General features: G+C 34.2%; 2 protein-coding genes across 2 annotated transcripts in view; both read left to right on the plus strand.

The window, feature by feature from the left end:
- The window catches only part of LOC121296303 (lysine-specific demethylase 2B-like), a 28,743-nt gene extending 20,784 nt beyond the window's left edge, over window positions 1-7,959 (plus strand). The window contains exons 5-7 of the mRNA XM_041221740.1: window positions 1,607-1,776; window positions 6,712-6,866; window positions 7,441-7,959. Coding sequence (XP_041077674.1) covers window positions 1,607-1,776; window positions 6,712-6,866; window positions 7,441-7,600 — 485 coding nt within the window. The 3' untranslated portion in view covers window positions 7,601-7,959. The remainder of the gene's footprint in view (window positions 1-1,606; window positions 1,777-6,711; window positions 6,867-7,440) is intronic.
- Window positions 7,960-9,983: 2,024 nt separating this feature from the next.
- LOC121296357 (F-box/LRR-repeat protein 2-like) lies at window positions 9,984-15,916 on the plus strand. Its single transcript, XM_041221875.1, has 5 exons — window positions 9,984-10,166; window positions 11,904-12,031; window positions 12,906-13,022; window positions 13,668-13,778; window positions 15,513-15,916. The coding sequence occupies exons 1-5, from the start codon at window positions 10,026-10,028 to the stop codon at window positions 15,634-15,636; spliced, it is 621 nt and encodes a 206-aa protein (XP_041077809.1). The 5' UTR covers window positions 9,984-10,025; the 3' UTR covers window positions 15,637-15,916.
- Window positions 15,917-17,849: the final 1,933 nt, after the last annotated feature.

Consider the following 17,849-nt stretch of genomic DNA (forward strand, 5'->3'; position numbering starts at 1 on the left):
TATTTCTAGTCACTTCCTTGATTTTTGGAATCTGCCTTTCTTTTCAAAGTGATCTTATGTATGTATGTATGAACTATGGAGGCTGATGTGTATTTACAGCTTTTTATATAAGCCAAGGTGAAAGGGATTATGGAGGTTCTTTGCACAAATCAATATATTCCTGACAGTACTCCATAAAGTACAGTACTGTACCATTTAAACCATTCTCAGGGTTGAAATGATGTAGATGTTCTGCATCTTATGAGAGAAAAAGATAACACATCATTTTGATCTTGACCTTAACAGCACAGGAAAGTAAACATATAAAACAGGCAACTTAACACAGAAGCAGTGGACGGAGAAACAAATAATACAAAAAAAGCACTTTGTGTAAAAATGAATAGTATTTAAAAAACAAAAATATAAAAAACTCAAACACACAGGCTTCTTGCTTTGTATGTATTGTGCTATTTCTTCTAACAAATTGTCTCTGAAGTTAATAATTAACAAACATGTTTTTTTTTGTTGTTGTTTTTTTTTTTAAGGTTTTTATTCTGTTGTTGTGATACAAAGGTTATTTTAAACTTCACAGAGATTCCCAGTACAAACCCAGAAGCTTCACAGACCTGATTTCAAGTCATCATCATTCATGTAACATTGGTTTAGTCCAGCATTTTTTCCTGTTTCATACAACACTTATAAACCTAACAAGGCTGAACCAAACTATACTCGCCATTATAAATCTTGTGTGATTCAAAAATGTAATGCAACAGCACTGTTTACTGTATGTTTAACAGTAGTGGTGGTTCCTGAGTTCCTTGATTTCTAATAAGTTAACAAGCTGTGTGTATCTTCTTGTATAAGAAACATTATCAGAAACAGTTTAAGTAGCTCTCACCTAAACTGCGCAATATGACATCTCTTATACAATTAGAGACATCCTGCACATGTGTTAACTTCAAGCTTTTAGATTGTATGTGTTTGTTTGCTGCTTGGCATAAACATCAGTATATAATGTCATATAACCAATATCTAGAACATTCTGAATTAAGGCCTGTGAAGTGGTGGGTTTGAAAATTCACTTATTTGTAAGAATCTGTTGCTGTTTGTAGTTTCAATAGTAAACCATTCTCCACATCTGATTCAGATTATGCCATTTGGATTCAAGTGTAAAGACTTGCATTAGCACGGCAACATGTCCTATTCATATGATGTCAGTAGACCTCTTGGATGGAGCATTATGAAATAACAGAAATGCTTTTGGTATACTTAAAGTCGATGTCAAAGAAGCAAAGAACAAGAAAAACACCTGTGACCTTCCTGGCTAAGTGGCCTAAGGGAAAATGAATGCATATGCTGGAGGTTTTTTCTATGCTTATTTCTAAAATATATATATTTTTTGTGGTCAGACACCACTTTAATGTAAACCTCCACTTTAAACAAAATATTATCTATATATTCATATCTATTAGAGTATGCACTATCTAACCAACAAGCTTTTAAATCACCACATTTCCAATTAAGCCTTTTTCAGGTTTCTAGTAGGCTTTGTTGATGAACGCGAAATAATTGCTTATATAACTGCTAACTATCAGTAACCTGTTTTTCATTTGCTTTCCATTTGCAGGGGAGGTTATTCGGATTGAAAACAGCATGTGCTTGAATGACAACTGGCTCTCTAGCATAGGCAGACATTGCCCGCAGAGCCTCACACTGTACAGATGTCACGATGAAGTTAAATCCATGACAGACAATGGACTACAGGAACTATTTAGACAATGCAAGGACTCTCTTAAGGTACTGATATCTTTGACTGATAGTTGTAGCTCCTACTTCTTGGGCTTGTTCACTAATTTCCAATCTGCTTCTGGTAGAAACTGAGAAAACAAACCAACAGAAAACAATGCATCAGCCAACAGCCTGATCTGTGAACAGAGTTAACAAACTGAATGTGTCCTGAAGGTTTTGTTGCATGGCCAAAATTATCAGGGTTTTCTGAAAGCATACAAATCATGGATGGGGGTTAGAAGCATGGGGAGAAAACAATTATGACATTCTTATAGAAATTAAATTATACAGTACATCGTCTTCTGCTTGAAATAGTCCTACAGTACCAAAAGCTCAAAAGGCAATGGATAGTTAACAAGTTCCGATTATTTTTCTCACGTGGATACAATATGTTTAAAACTTTCGTTTGGCCTATTAAGGCCCTTTCTGATTAAATGGATTTAACAATAAAACATGTAAGAAATAATCCACGACAGGGTGTGTGTGGTAAGACAATTCTTACCGCACAGCCTTGGGTACGTTGTGAGGCACAAGGCCGCAGGAAGTGCGTAAGAATCCAGGAAGTGTGGTAAGAATGGTCTTGCTGCACACTGTGGAGTGGGTTATTTTGCTTATAAAATGTTTTTTTTTTTTGTTTTAAATAATTATACAAACTGGCTTTTTTAAGGAAAAAAATAAGAAATATATTATGTATCCTTCCACTGAGAAAAAAAATAGTCCCTGAAGACTGTTTTGCAAAAAACAAAAAACTAAACAAAACAAACAAAAAAAGTCAATACAGCTATATTCCATCAGTCTGGCACATGACTATTTAGTGTACAAACAGCTGTTACAGACACCAGATAGCCCTGTAGACAGTTAATGATAACTGACTTCTCAGTAGACAAACATAAGACACAAAACAAATAAAATAAAACAACTTTTGCTAAAATATGACAAACAAGTTGGTCAAGTACATGGCCAGTGCCTAAATGATATTTCAATCCATGATCCTTCTGGTATAGAAGCTAGTGTTCTGCGAACTTGCTCGAAAACATAAAGCATTCTACTTGCAGTGCCAGCTATGAGTTTACTGGTTTGTGTGCTAGTTAACCTGCAGAGATCCCAGAGTATTGTACTGCAGTGTTACTACAGAAGCAGTCTCAGTGTGGTACACATTCATGGATATAGTTGGCTAAAACAAATATCTATCAATTAATAGGAACCTAATTGTAGTTTTAAAATAGTAAAAAGTGATAAGGCACTCAGGCTTAGAAATAGATACACATCGGTTTTTATGGGAATCCATCTTGCAGTGCTGTTCTTTATATAGCAATATACTGTACCATCTCAGAAAGTTAAGCAGGAACATAGCCTTTAGAATTGTAATAGCTTGGCTAAGAGAGCCAGAATAATTTTTAATGGTAGAATAATATATATATAATATATATCTATATATATTATATATATATATTATATATATATTATATAATATATATATTTTATCACAACATAACAATTGTAGTACTTCTTTCTGCAGTATTTAGAAATGCTAAAATTCAATTATATACATTCAGTGACAAACATTTCAAATACATTTTTTTTTCAATATCTTCATATTATTATCAAGCCTGAATGTTACACCTGTTTGGAAACAACAAAGATGCATAGTATTCATAACATACACAAAAAGTCCTGCACACCACCCAGTTACAGTTGGGCGAGACTGTGAACTGACTGCTTTAATCTTGTCATTGTGTTCTGAAATTTTACTGCTGAACCACATCCTGGAAGCAAAGTTTGCTAAGTAAATACTTCAGTATGTTTAGAATGTGTACCAGGCATTTTGATAATGCTAATATTTATTTCCCGCTTTTTACAGTTATGGAGGGAGGCAGAGGTCCAGAAAAGTTCTCTCAATTTTCACTTTTGTGGTTAAACTGACCCATACAAGCTGGAAACTGTTTAAAACACTTATTAACTTGTAACTATATGTGATTTGAATGCAATCATCTGATCGAAAAAAAAAAAAAAAACCTGTAACTAAAAGCACAGATAAGTGTGTGAAAGAGAAAATAGGTGACACTAGCACATAAATGACTGTTTCAATGAGATAATATTGTAGCCGTGTACTGATGGAGCAGCACACCCTCAGGTTGAATGTGCCATGTTACCTCATGATCACAGCTGTATGTTGTTTAGCCTAAGCAATACAGTCTATAGCGTCACTATAATAAGATTAAGAGGATTAGGTAACTTAAGTACATAAAAGAAAAAAAAAGAGTCAACTTTGCTGCACGTCCCATCACACCACGATGTGTGATAGGTGACAAGTAATGATCCCTTTAAGAACTGTACAGTGCACCTCCTTTAAGAAATGCCACTTAGTAATCCCCACTCCCATTAGATTGTTCAGGAATTTCAGTTAGGGAGCGCTAGAGTTTAGATTAAGATACACTACGATACTCCTCCCCCATAAGGGTACATGGAGACCATGTAATGAGGCTTGTTAGGTTACCTTGCAATATATGTGTTGTATGGAATCTGAAAATTTGGTGGACTAAATAAATGTAATATGAATGGCCACAATCCTGTTAGTAAAGCATGTTTGTTTGTACAGAAGCCTATGTGTTTGTTTTAGTTTGAGTCCACCCTTGCACCTCCACAACACAATAACCTTACATTGCCGTACTAATCACATTCACTTTAACAATCTAAATCGGGTATGTTCCTTAGCCTCTATGGGGAGAGGAGAGTGATGTTAATGGTCTGTGCTGGGTAGTTTGTAGCCAGAACCATGGCAAAGTACTTCACATTGAAATGAAGACCATCTTCTCTTCTGCTTTTCCAGGCTAAAAGCTGGTAGAACAGAAGTGGTGAATCTGTATCCATACTTTCAAGAGGGATGATAAATTGGTATTTATTATTTTGCCATATGGTATTCTTGATCACATTGCACATTTTGAGCAGATTCCTAGGTATTCCTCAGGAAAAATCAAAATAAGATGCTCCCATTCTCAAAAAACAAGACATCCTGTGAACCTTGGATTTCTGTTACACTTGGCTGATCAGATCAAGCTCAAGGTGATAACGTACTGTGGAAGTATTGGAGTCTACTGAACAGGGATGAGATTAATATTGTATTGAAATGTGTAATGCCTTATGAAATGTCTTTGACAGATGGTCATTTTCTTTGTAAGATTGGCATATGTTTGAAATAAAAAATAATTGGGCTTTCCAAATTGGGGAGAAAATGAGAAGAAAAAAAATTGGCGATTCTAAATAAAAAAGATTGGCTTATGTTTTACTTTTCCAATTCACATTAAACGTATAACAATAGGCACTGGGCAGTTAGTTTTCTTAATCTTTTTGGCTAAAATAAAACGGAAAATGTAATCAAAATTGAGTCTTGAACACTTCACTATTTTTTTTTTTGTCATAGGGTTGCCAACCTTCTCGTTAGTCATTATAATATTATTGGTCATGTTATTGGCAAAATGATCCAATAAGGACCTAATATAAAGTATTTTGTGTGTAATTATAGAATGGATATAACTAGTAAAAACTGACTATTGTTTTTTGTTGCTCATGTGTGCCCAGATATCTGTTCGATTACTGAATACTCACCAAGCACAGGCATAACCTTGGTTAAAGACTACTTGTGGTAGTAGGTCATCTGCCTTAAATATTGCCTTCAGAACCAATGGTGGACCCCCAGGATAGGTTTTACAAGTATTATATACTATTATATTCTAATTTCAAGTGGTTAGAAAATAAACATTGCCTTTTTCAACACTAAAACTAATACATTGTTATTTGCATAGCTATGGGGTTATTTGAACAGCTCACAGTTTTAATTCTTCTGAGAAATATAGTCACTAAATTGAGTTCTGCTAAATCTGAAACCCTAGAATGTTAGGAAGTAGAGGGTATAGTAATTGTTACAAAAAAGGAAGAGAAAATATAATTGAAAGATGTATTTCCAAAAAAGCAGCAGTAAAAACAAATTGCCTTATTGAAACACAGTAAGGTGTAGTAAAGCACAGCAAATGAAAAAAAAAATGAAGAGCAAGTAGATTTACATTTCACTTTCAAACTAAGTGGTTCTTATGTCATTTACTAAAATACTGTGTTAAGGGTTTTTTTATTGAGTACAGGAGCTGCTCTTCGGTACTAGTTGCCTGCCATAGATACATGTAACAGGCTAGATAAGTGTCTTCATAGAAAAAAGACCCCGCACCATCTAGTGTTCTAGCACTTTGACTCATGTTTCATGTATATTCTTCTGGTTATACATAGCAATGTTCTTGGTGATGCTGGTGCTCACTAATATAAAGGCACCTTGGCCGATCCAGCCTATGTTACACATGTCTATGGCAGACTAGAACTAAAGAGCAGCTGCTGAAATCGGAGTCAGACTACCTTAACACACTATTTATATGTGTAATTGCAACAATAACCACTCAGTATGATTGTAAACATCCAAATAATGTAAGGGGATAATGTTAAAAAAAAAAACCCTAAGGAAATACAAATCGACCATTGGGAAGATTTGAAATCCTATACTAATGACCAAAATGACTGTGAAGTACTTAAAACTTAAATCAATTTTGAAGGATTTTATCAACACTGACATCATAGACACAAACAATATAATTCTAGCAATATAGACTAAAATAGTAAATGAGATACACAGTGTAACCAAGTAAATGAGATACACAGTGGGACCAAGTACTGGTATTTCTTTTAAGGTTTTAATTCAATAAAATGATAAGCAATATGCTGCCTCTCTGCAACATTCAATGACTACTATTCTTTGAATTGGATCTGTTTATCCAAACGGAACTGTGCCCAGTTATCCTGAATCCCACTAAAAGGAAATGGCAGAGATATTCCACTTGTCTTAACCACCTTGTGAGCATTGCTAGAAGGTTGTTTTAATATAATTTTATGCTTGAACCTTAGGAACTGAATATTACCAGTTGCAGTGGGCCAAAACTCAATGGAGACTCTGTATTGTTCCATGCCAGCACATACTGTGTTCACCTGATATCAGTGGACATCAGCTGGACAGGAGCCACTGATAATGGCATCAAAGCTCTTGTTCAAGCTAGTAGGAGGTATGTATTTTATAATATTTGAGAAATGGCTGTGGGCAATCCCCTGACAAAACAGAGAAACACAGGAACCGATGTTGAACTATTGCACAGACTCACAAGGTTTATTTTTAAAGCATACAGAAATAGTCACAGCCAGCAGTGCGTTATAGGCAGTGTTTGACTTTTTCCTGCAGATGCACATATTCGTCTGAGAATCCAGTGATGGCACATTGTCCCTGTTTCAATGCTACATACATTTCTGTGAATTCTTTGATCCACGTATGGCATAAAGCAGTAGGTGTTCACATATAAGAAATATGTTCAGGGTAATGCCTACATGGTTGCTTTGAAGTTTTTTTAAAGCTAGTGCTATCATGTTTTCTTAATTTTATACCCCAGCATGTCATATTTATAATCATTTTAGATTACAAATTAAGCGATTCAATTTCCTGTTCCAGAACAGAACAATGTATTATTTTTGGTTGCTGACAAGAAGCTTCTGAAAACTGTTCCATGCATATCTTCCATACTTTTCCTAAAACTCTTGTCACAAACATCCAGATATACAGTAATAATTTCCCTTCAATGTTTGCAGCCTCCAGTGCCTGTCAGTTAATGGCTGCCAGATGACGGATGATGCTCTTAATTCTCTGGTTAAAAAACATGGGAAAAGGTACAGTATTTATTGTTATTCCCTGCTGGCGTTGCACATACCTGGCAATAGGAATATTGTGGAGATGGCTGTCTGCTTATGAAAGAACGATCACACTAATATCAGAAAACATGAATGGACTGCTATTCATCAGTTTGTATAAGAGTACCAAATGTGACTGAAAAAATGTGACACAAGTGCAATACACAATGCAATAGAAGCTTTAATTACATCAGTAAGCTATGTAAAAGTTGATTTCTACAAAAGGGTCAAAATAAGTATTGTACATGCGCCAATCATGCCAATATAGCTACATGAATACTGTAAAGGATGTTCACCAAACTACTAAAATAATGTATAAGGCAAAACTTATGTTGCTGATAAAGAGACATTATATTACTGTATATGAAGCTCTGGGTTTTTTTTCATATAGACCAAAACAATTTACATTCCATTGTATACACACCGTATTTTTAGCAGGTACTAACAGTAATGTATGTGACTGTGAAATAGGTTGTTGTTAAATATCAATGCCAATTAAAAGAGGAAAGCCATTGAATAATCTATGGTTTCCTGTATACTTTTTGGGGGGATTATTTTACCATTGTGCATTACAGCAAGTGGATGGATTTCTTTAGCTTTCCGTGATTTCACCTGATGTCTTTCTACAGTGGATACAGCGCCTTTCTTCCTCTCTGTTAGTGGATCTATTGTTCGTGACATTTCGCAGTCCAGGTTATTGTTCTTGGGACTGAGATTTTACTTGCTTTGCACTGTTGTGGACGTTGATTCTGTTGAACGCTGCTGGAAATTGAATTAAACATGTTTTTGTTTTCCTATCACAGTGTGTCTGTGATTGTTAGGGTGTGTGTATTAGTATTCAGGTTATTAAAAAATACCGAACTTGCCGAAAAGTGCGGGGAAGGTTGTTACAGCCTTTGAAAGAATACATTTCCAGACCTATTTAACAAAATTCCAGACTTACCTTGCATGATTCTTGACAACACAAGTCAATTTAAATATTACATAGCAGGCATACTTGAGTCATCATGGTCAGCAAAATGCAGCACTGAGGACTGTTATTAGTCACTTGATTGGGAAATATACAGCCCAAAAGCAAAGTAAAAAATAAAATTAAATTAAAAATTAAAAAATAAAAATGACCAGTTAAAAAAAAACAAAAAAAAAAACAGATAAATATTGTACTGCCTTATAGGATTAATTTTTAATTTCCTGGAGCTTGCTGTCAAGCATTTTATCTAAACTCTGCAGTTCTGATTGTTTTTCTTTGACTGACCTCCCAAGTGCTTTGGACTTTGAGATAAAGCAGTTCTGACCTGTGGTCTCAGCTTTCTCTGCATAGTCGTTGGCAGATTTGAGAAGCGCCTTAATATTGGTCTCAAATCTTCTTTTTTCTTTCAGAGCATCTACCTCATCCATAAATAATTTTATTTTCTCACCTCTTTTCTTACTCATTTCCTCAAGGTAGTCATGGTACTTCTGCCTAGCTGTGGAGGCAGACAGAAGCAGCTATTTGATAATTATCACATTGTTGACCCTGCCAACAGTTTTCTGGTGGTCTGAGATCAGTCTCTGTGCAACCAATGTCTGTTCTGACATATTTTCAACAGTTTTTTCAGCCAAGGCCTGCCCATGTGAAAGTAACAAGAGTTTCTTGTTCAGTTTCCACATTGCTGACCACTCCATTTTCTTGGACGTATGTTCAAAGAAACAGGTATCCAATCTTGAGTCACTTGGGATGAACGAGAAAAAGTCTGGGTTGGCAGCGCTGCTCGTAGCAAAATCTTTAAATTGTCGTATGACTTCAGCACATTTACTGTCCTTAACCTTAATCACTCAAAAGCTGATGATCTTTTCAAATGCTGCTCACAGATGTCAGGTTATTAACCAGTTATTTGTTGATCTAGCCAAGTTTTGGACAAGTACATAGGAAATAGGGGATTTCTGTAGTAATTTTGTCAATTTTTGTCTGCTTACCTTTGTAAAGTCAATACAGTGAGCTCAGTGTCTCCTCGATGCCCCATTCTGTCTCTGCACTACCTAATCTAAATGCATTGTGCACATGCAGCCCACAACTACCTATATTAAGAAGTTTGTGATTTGTTTCTTCTTCAATATCAGTTGCAAGCATGTCATTTGTTTTCCAGTTGACACTGGGCCCATCTATTGATACCTGCAGAATCCCAGAGTCCAGTGGAGTCACAAGATTTCAAGAGTTTTTCATACAAGTCATCAGCTGTTGCATGTCCTAGGAAATCTGATGTATAAAAGCGAGTTGACTCCTTATCTCCTTCCCAGAAGCATATATGTTCATTGAGCTGTTTAGACTTCAGATGGGAATTCAGGCTCTCGTCAAGTAGCAAAAGTGTTACACACTGCCAGTATATGGCACAGCTGCCTAATTTGAATCTTCTTAACTCGATAGTCTGGTGTATGGACTATTCCTTTTTCTTTCTAGGCTCAACAGGCTGGAAGTATTTGGATGCCGTGCTCTCAGTGCAAAGTGTATGAGCTCTATGGCTAATGAATGTTCCAACCTGAAGGTCTTGAACATTGGCAGAGTTCCAAAGATTACAGATGTCTGTGCGACTCAGATGATGTTGTGCTTCAAAAACTTAACATCACTTAATGTAACAGGTCTCAATGCGGTAAGGCTTGGTACTGTCTTCAGAATCTGCTATATATGTAGACAAGACTGGTGCTCTTTCTTTTAACAGGGATATATTTTTGTAATAATGAATTTCTTACCTGTTTAATATAATATTGTTCACTTTCATTCTTTTATTGTTGCGCTATCATTCTTTACGTGCTTTTTTCTAAATGCTGAGATTCTGAAGTGAGACGATTTAAACAATTTGCACACAGTTGTAATTTATAATCCACCACTTCAGAATTTTTGCTTTTGAAAAAAAAAAACACACACACAATGAAAAGCATTTTTCCTGCAATATTTTGGAAGCATGATAAATAATGATTTTTATCAAAAACATGATATAGAATCAAAGAGAACACACACAACAGGGGCCGGTTTCTCAAAACCTGTAATCTAAATAAAAAATGATCTGGGTTGTATAATCCTATATTTTGTGATCGAGATTATCATTTATCCAGATTACAAATAATGACGATTATAAAATTCAGTTTATTTTAGAATGATTTATATCTTTCTTTTTTTTTAAATAGGCCATTATTTATGATATAGTCTAATTCAAAAACTAAATAAGACTGATCATAATTAAGAGTATTAACAAACAGGTTTATTTATTAATTGTTTAAAATAATAATAAAAAAAACCCTCAGACAATTCACTTAATGTTAATGTTTTAATTTGTTTGTCTGGGTTACCTGCGTACAGAACCGCTACGAGGATGCAGAATAATTCTGGACTACATTATTTTGCACAGTGTCGGTATCAATCACAATATATCAGCTATACCAGTGAATGTGTTTTTTTGTTAAATCAGACGTTGTTGTTAATTTACCAGCATGGATACAAAACTTAAGTAAATATGTGAACATATTTGGTGTGTGTTTTCTATCGAAATTCTAACATAATATTTATGTTCTATGATTATTTAAAAGTGAAATCCACCTTCGCAGTAGGATCAAAATGATTTTTGAATAAAAGTAATCCTGTTTGCCTCTTTAAATTCTGAAAAACTCAATTACAACATTTAATTGCGATTAAAAGTGCAATTGGATTACAGAAGTGAAATCCGGATCACAGTAATACCGATCGCATGTTGACATTTTGTAAAACACTATTTTTACAATATAATCCCAATCAAGTGTGGAAATCGGATGACCAAAGTTTTGAAAAACTGGCCCCTGGATATTAAACAGACAAAAAATTAAATATTATGAAATGTAGATGGTATAAAGTAACCCTTTTAACATAGGTTGCTCAAAATGACAATATGTGGAATGGTAATTTGCTGTGTTACCTCTCATTGGGCTCTCATTGTTACAATTATTGCCTGAACACATACCACACAAACATTCCCAAATCTTAGCAGCAGTCTTTTATTGACGTTAGCTTGTTCTTCCTGCGTTGAGTGAAAATTATAAAAATGGGGACTCTGTATTGTTCCATGCCAGTGGATACAATGAATACATACATTAGATAAATACATAAAACATGTGCTCAAGAAGGACAATGTCCACATGCTCCTCACAACTCTGCTTGCACCTGCTGGACTGATTACATAGATGTACAATAAACAGCTTGGCCATTTGGAAATGTATCTTGTTAACTTTACATTAAGTTCACTTATTTGTAAGGATGATGCAGGATTAACTCAGTCATGATTTTCTTTCTGAGTTTATAGTAATGTATTGTACATTTTTAACCAATTTGTGAAAATATTTCTAATATAATTTTATAGATTCGTGATCGGGTTGTACATCACATTGTAAGACAGTGCCCTAAATTGGAGAGTTTAACCCTTAGTTCCTGTCCTTGTGTAACAGATGTCAGCTTGGTTGAAGTTAGCACTTACTTACCCACAATAAGGTAAGCAAAAGATGTGATTTGAGATACTCAAAAAATAATGAATTATTAATAATAATAATAATAATAATAATAATAATAATAATAATTACATTCTTCAGTTGTTTGTACAGCCATTGAGTCTGAACCCTGTTGAGTATCACATGGTTATGATTAGCTTTCAACATGTTTACTAGCCTGATGATGTTACTTAATACACTGTATACTAATGGTGGGGCATTTTCACTGTACTTTTAACAGAGGGTTAGTCACATAGCCAAATGTGTCAGATGACAGACAAGGAAATTATTGTTAAAAGTGCTATAATTAAATGGATTTTGCGGTTGCAGTCAGAAATTTCCTGAGGGCAGAAGGTATCGTGACTGTCAGGTGCATTCCCTAGCCTGCATTGTAACTACAGAATACAGCCTGTTCTGTCTGAATATTTTTGCAGATTTTACTTTTTACCTACATACTTCAGATACTTCGCAGAACATACCTTATACAAGTGGTATGACTTACAGGGGTTTTGTTTTACATTAGTTACTTTCAAACAGCAGCACATATTTTCACTAGTTTTGCACTATATAGGGTCTGATTACAGCTTTACTTTTTACACTCATTAAACGGACATTCCATTCTGTATTCCCAAGGTAAATACATCAATACACTGCGTTCTGCATTCCCCAAGTTTAATACATCCCCAAGGTAAATACAACAATATATAAAGTAGTAAACCAAAAATCTACCCTTATGTCAATGTTTTTTGCAACCAGTTATATGATATATGAACTATTATATAAACACATGGTTCAATGCTTCCAGCACTGTGATAGGAAAATGAGTGTTTGCTGATCTATTGACTACTGATTTTTTATTTTTTTGTTCCATCATTAAGGTACTTTGATGTTAGTGGCTGTAAGAAAGTGACAGACACAGGGGTACAGGCCATAGCGATGAGCTGCCATCATCTTCAGTATCTTGATCTAAGCTCCACTCAGATAGGCAAACGAGGGTAAGAGAATCTTGTGCTAGATACCAGGTCAGTTGTCTGAAATTATGAGAACATGAATTTGAAAAAATGAACAAGTGATTATGCCTGTCTAACGTTTCTTTGATGGATGTTCTAAATACTTCTGACAACATATTTAAACACTATCTTGCAGCTACCTATGTTGAAATGTTGTTTCCTTTGCTACTGGACATCCTAATAAAAATTATTTTGTATAGTATTGCATTAAATTGAGTTTGTAGTTCACGAAACCCTTTCAAGTGTTTTAGGGATGGTTTATTTCATATTTTTAACCAACAAGAACATTTAAATGAGTCAGTCCTTAAAAAGAACCCTTCATTTAAAGTGCTGATTGAATAGAATTTGATGAATAGAGCTCCTGTAGTTGAAATGCTTGTCACTGAATTTTAACTTTATTTTAGTTTGTCTAAATTTAACACCGTGTTTTTATAGTTATGGATGTCTGTAGGATGTCTTTTCTGTTTTGTACTAGTGAGTGTCCACTTTCTATTTGGTCAGTGCTGAAAACACTAGCAAGATAAATATGCTCATTTGATCCAGCTTATTTTCCTTTTGTAAACATAAACTTACTGTGCATGCCTACATAAGTCAATAACATTATATGACTATCTATGTGTTGCTCTGTAGAATTTGTCTCCTGGCTAATTACTGCAAAGAAACCCTGGAATGTGTGAAACTTAGTTTCTGCAAGGACATCACTGAAGATGCTGTTAAAAAAATGTGCCAGAACTGCAAGCGGTGAGTTTTTTTTTTTTTTTTTTTTTTTTTTAAATGCTTAGATAATAAATAAATAATGTTTACTTGTATATAGCACCTTTCATAGTGGACCACCATCACAAAGTGCTTTACAAAATACAAGACTAGGGTGTGTGAACTATGCATCAGCTGCAGAGTCACTTACAACAACATCTCACCCGAAAAACGGAGCACAAGGAGGTAAGTGACTTGCTCAGGGTCACACAGTGAGTCAGTAGGTGAACTGGGATTTGAACCGGGGACCTGTTGTTTCTTTAACCACTGGACCACACAGCCTCCTATAAAGAATTAAATAATTAAAAAAAAAAAACATCCCTTATACTATCTCCCCCAGAAACCAAGGATTTACATATGGATACAAGAAGGTTGCAGTATGCATGGCAAGACACATTATGTATCACATAACATGTGATAATCCTGATGGGCTATACTGAATGATTCAAAACAATATCAAATGATCATTTAATGAGGATATATAATACCTTGATTACAATACAACATATCATGCAAAGAAAGTGTCATGATTCATCAATACACAGTTAATTGTCACACCACCACCTTACATTATGTTGATGTAAACTTACAATGACATCTGTATATGATGGCTGTGGGCATTGTGGTCTTTCTTTTCATGACACTCATACTATACCGCTAATTGTATTTTTGTATGTAAAAATATTGGTAAGTAATTTAGTCTATTTTAACAGATAGATTCATTCCATGACTTATCATATGCTGTGGGGTTTGACTGCACTGTAAAATACTGGTTGGGTTTTCACATGAGTAAAGACAGTGTGTAGGAAAGGCAATGTGCCTCTTATTCCTTATACTGTACTACTCCATTTCTGTATCTTTCACACGTTACATAATGCACCATATTTTTAAAGCCCTACTGTTGTTAATGGTAAATGAGTTAACTGGGTTGGGAATAATCTTCTAATGAAAGGCATATGTACAGCTTTGTGGCTCCAGGCATAGGCCAAGACACCAGCAGAAAATATACAAGCTAAATGACCTGTTGATATCAAGTGAGCCCTGCCTTGTTTAGCTTTACATTAAAATTAATGTTGTTCATCAGCCACTACAAAACACTAAATCATGCATTATGTAGTGAAACTATAAGAAACTGCTGGTAAAATGGAAATATATGAAGAGTAATGAGTTTGCTTTGTTCAGACAACAACATTTTTGTATCATTTCCACCCACCCCTTATAAATGTTTTCAATAGTAATATTTGCCCAGTAATTTTGCATTTTCCCATCGTTTCACCATGGTTATACTATGCATTTACCATAGGTTTTTTTTTTTTTTTTTTTTTTTTTTTTTATATGCTTTACCATACCCCTCTGTTCTTTACAGAGCTTTACAATGCTTACCTTTGCTTTACCATGCATCCACTATGCTTTATTACACTTTGCTATGCTTTTAATATGGCTTTAGTAAACTTTTATAATTGATGGGAGCAGACTTTGCTGTAGTATTGAAGATCTTTTTTTATGCATTATTTTAACATTGACACCAATAAATCATGGTAAAATATAAGGAAACATGATAAAAACATAACTCTGGTAAAGTATCACAATGCAAATTTATAAAATGTGTTTTGATTGGAAATACGCAGTATTCTTCAAATGACAGAACTGCATTTTGACTTTAAGATTAAGGTTTTTTTTTTTTTAAAACATGCTAAATCACTGGCCTTTTTATCTTTCCAGGCTGAAGCTGCTTCACCTGTATGGCTGCATGACTATCCACAACGTGAAGGCTATTCAGGATGTAAATAGGAAGGTTGAAGTGCATTTTGACCTTTCAGTCAGCACTTCCTACAGAATAAAATAGTGAAATATTATTATGTGTGCTTGAAATTCTCAGCACTTTCTGAGTTTTTTCAGATCCTTAATTTCACCCCTGTAGGTTTTTTTTTTTTCTGCATTGTCCTATTTCTTTTGTATATCCACTTTTTTGGTATACCATAATATTCTGTTGTACTAAAATGGGATCTGAGAGTTAATTTCAGATATATCACATAATATTGCTTCAAAAATATCAGACAAAGAGCCAACTTCCCAACATTTCGGTATGTTTAACATACGTGTAACAAAAGTGTGTTTGAAAACAAACGGAGGAGGTACTTACAGGCTTTTGATGCCATGGCAACTACACTGGTTTATTTCCATGTAAATCCATTAATGTGTTGGTGATGTAATTTACTACATAGTTAATGATGTAACAATCTACTATTTCTTTCTATTTAAACCATAAGGCATCATGGTATTGTCTATGTATCTATTTATTTTCTTTATTCATCTGTATTGTACATTATCTAATTTTATTTCTTACTATATATATATATATATATATATATATATATATATATATATATATATATCTTATATATATAAATTTGTACATGTGTAGCTTTAAATGATTAAAAAAATCTTCAGCTGTGTAGAAAGAAAGTATTCCTTTGACATTATATGAAAACTGATGTCATGTGAACTGTAGAAACCGAGACTAAATGTAAGACTTCTCTTTAATGATAGATTATTTCATCATTTCACAACACCCCTACACCATTTAGCTGAGTGTGGTTGTCAATTTTAGAATCAACCCCACCTCTCATGATGTTGATAGAAAGGCAGACAAAACAAAATATTTTTTATAGTGTGTCTATCAAGTAATACGTCTACTTCATACAGAATGGTGCTTTTATAATGATTTACCTCAGACAGATGTTTGCTTTGAACTGTATTTCTTTTAAACTTCCATCTAAATGAGCCTGTGATACTGCTGAAAGACTATAATTGGCACATCAGAAGATTGTTGCTTATATATTAATAGATCAGTAAGAGACAGACTTCCATAACAAAACATTTTGTGTCTGCTGTGTATTTGCGATAGATGGGGCCTAATCATTTTAAATGCTATATCTATATCTCTATATATCTATATATATATATATATATATATATATATATATATATCTATATATTATATATATATACACACACACACCACACCACACACTGCTGTACAAAAGTTTTTTCCTTATATATAGTTAATGTTATAAGCATCAATCATTTAGTTCAGTCTCTCACTAGTGTTTTCAGTTAGTTATATTTGTTTTATTACAACATTACAGCTTAGTTTGGGTGAGAAGAAACCAAGCTTGTTATTTAGCAATCTTTAATTCACATTGATCAGAATCTTCAAAAACTTGTGATCACAACAACTCAGAATATACATGAGCAGCTAATATGAAGTGTTGTAGTACCTACTCCATTCCATCACAATCCGAGGGGGGCATGAGAAGTGTCCAAAAATAAAAAAAAAGTAAAATGTTTTTTTTTTTTTTTTTAATTTATTTATACTGTATACGTGATGTTCTGTAGATGGCGCGGGTTGATTCTACGGTAGTGTAACCCCTCCCCAAAATGTCTAAGACTTTTGCACAGCAGTGTGTGAGTGTATAATATATAAATATGAAATAATCTATCATTAAAGAGAAGTCTTACATTTAGTCTCGGTTTCTACAGTTCACATGACATCAGTTTTCATATAATGTCAAAGGAATACTTTAAAAACATATTTTGTAGTTTCCTTATGGAATACTTTATACCCTATTATATATATATATATATATATATATATATATATATATATATATATATATATATATATATATATATATATATATATATATATATATATATATTGTAAAACGATCCTCACACTCACGGAGTTCGTTGCCCCTTTAAGACCAGACCCAGGACACGGAAATGGATTTTGAAACGCTTACGCGCTATTTTTAATAAACACAAATGAATACAAACAAAACAGAAACAAACACCTAGCTCTCTCTTGGAGCTCTAACTAACATTAACGGGAACCTAACTAAACATTCAAGACGGCTAAGCCGTTTACCTGACACCAACACCAAATACAAACTCACATGGGCTTCACTTCGTACTTCACCTTCGATACGCACACAGACGCACGCACGCACGCACAGTCGGGCTCTTCACTCAGCAGCCCAGAACAGACTGGCTGCC

This window comes from Polyodon spathula, chromosome 1 (assembly GCF_017654505.1).
Source record: "Polyodon spathula isolate WHYD16114869_AA chromosome 1, ASM1765450v1, whole genome shotgun sequence".
Lineage (NCBI taxonomy): Eukaryota > Metazoa > Chordata > Actinopteri > Acipenseriformes > Polyodontidae > Polyodon > Polyodon spathula.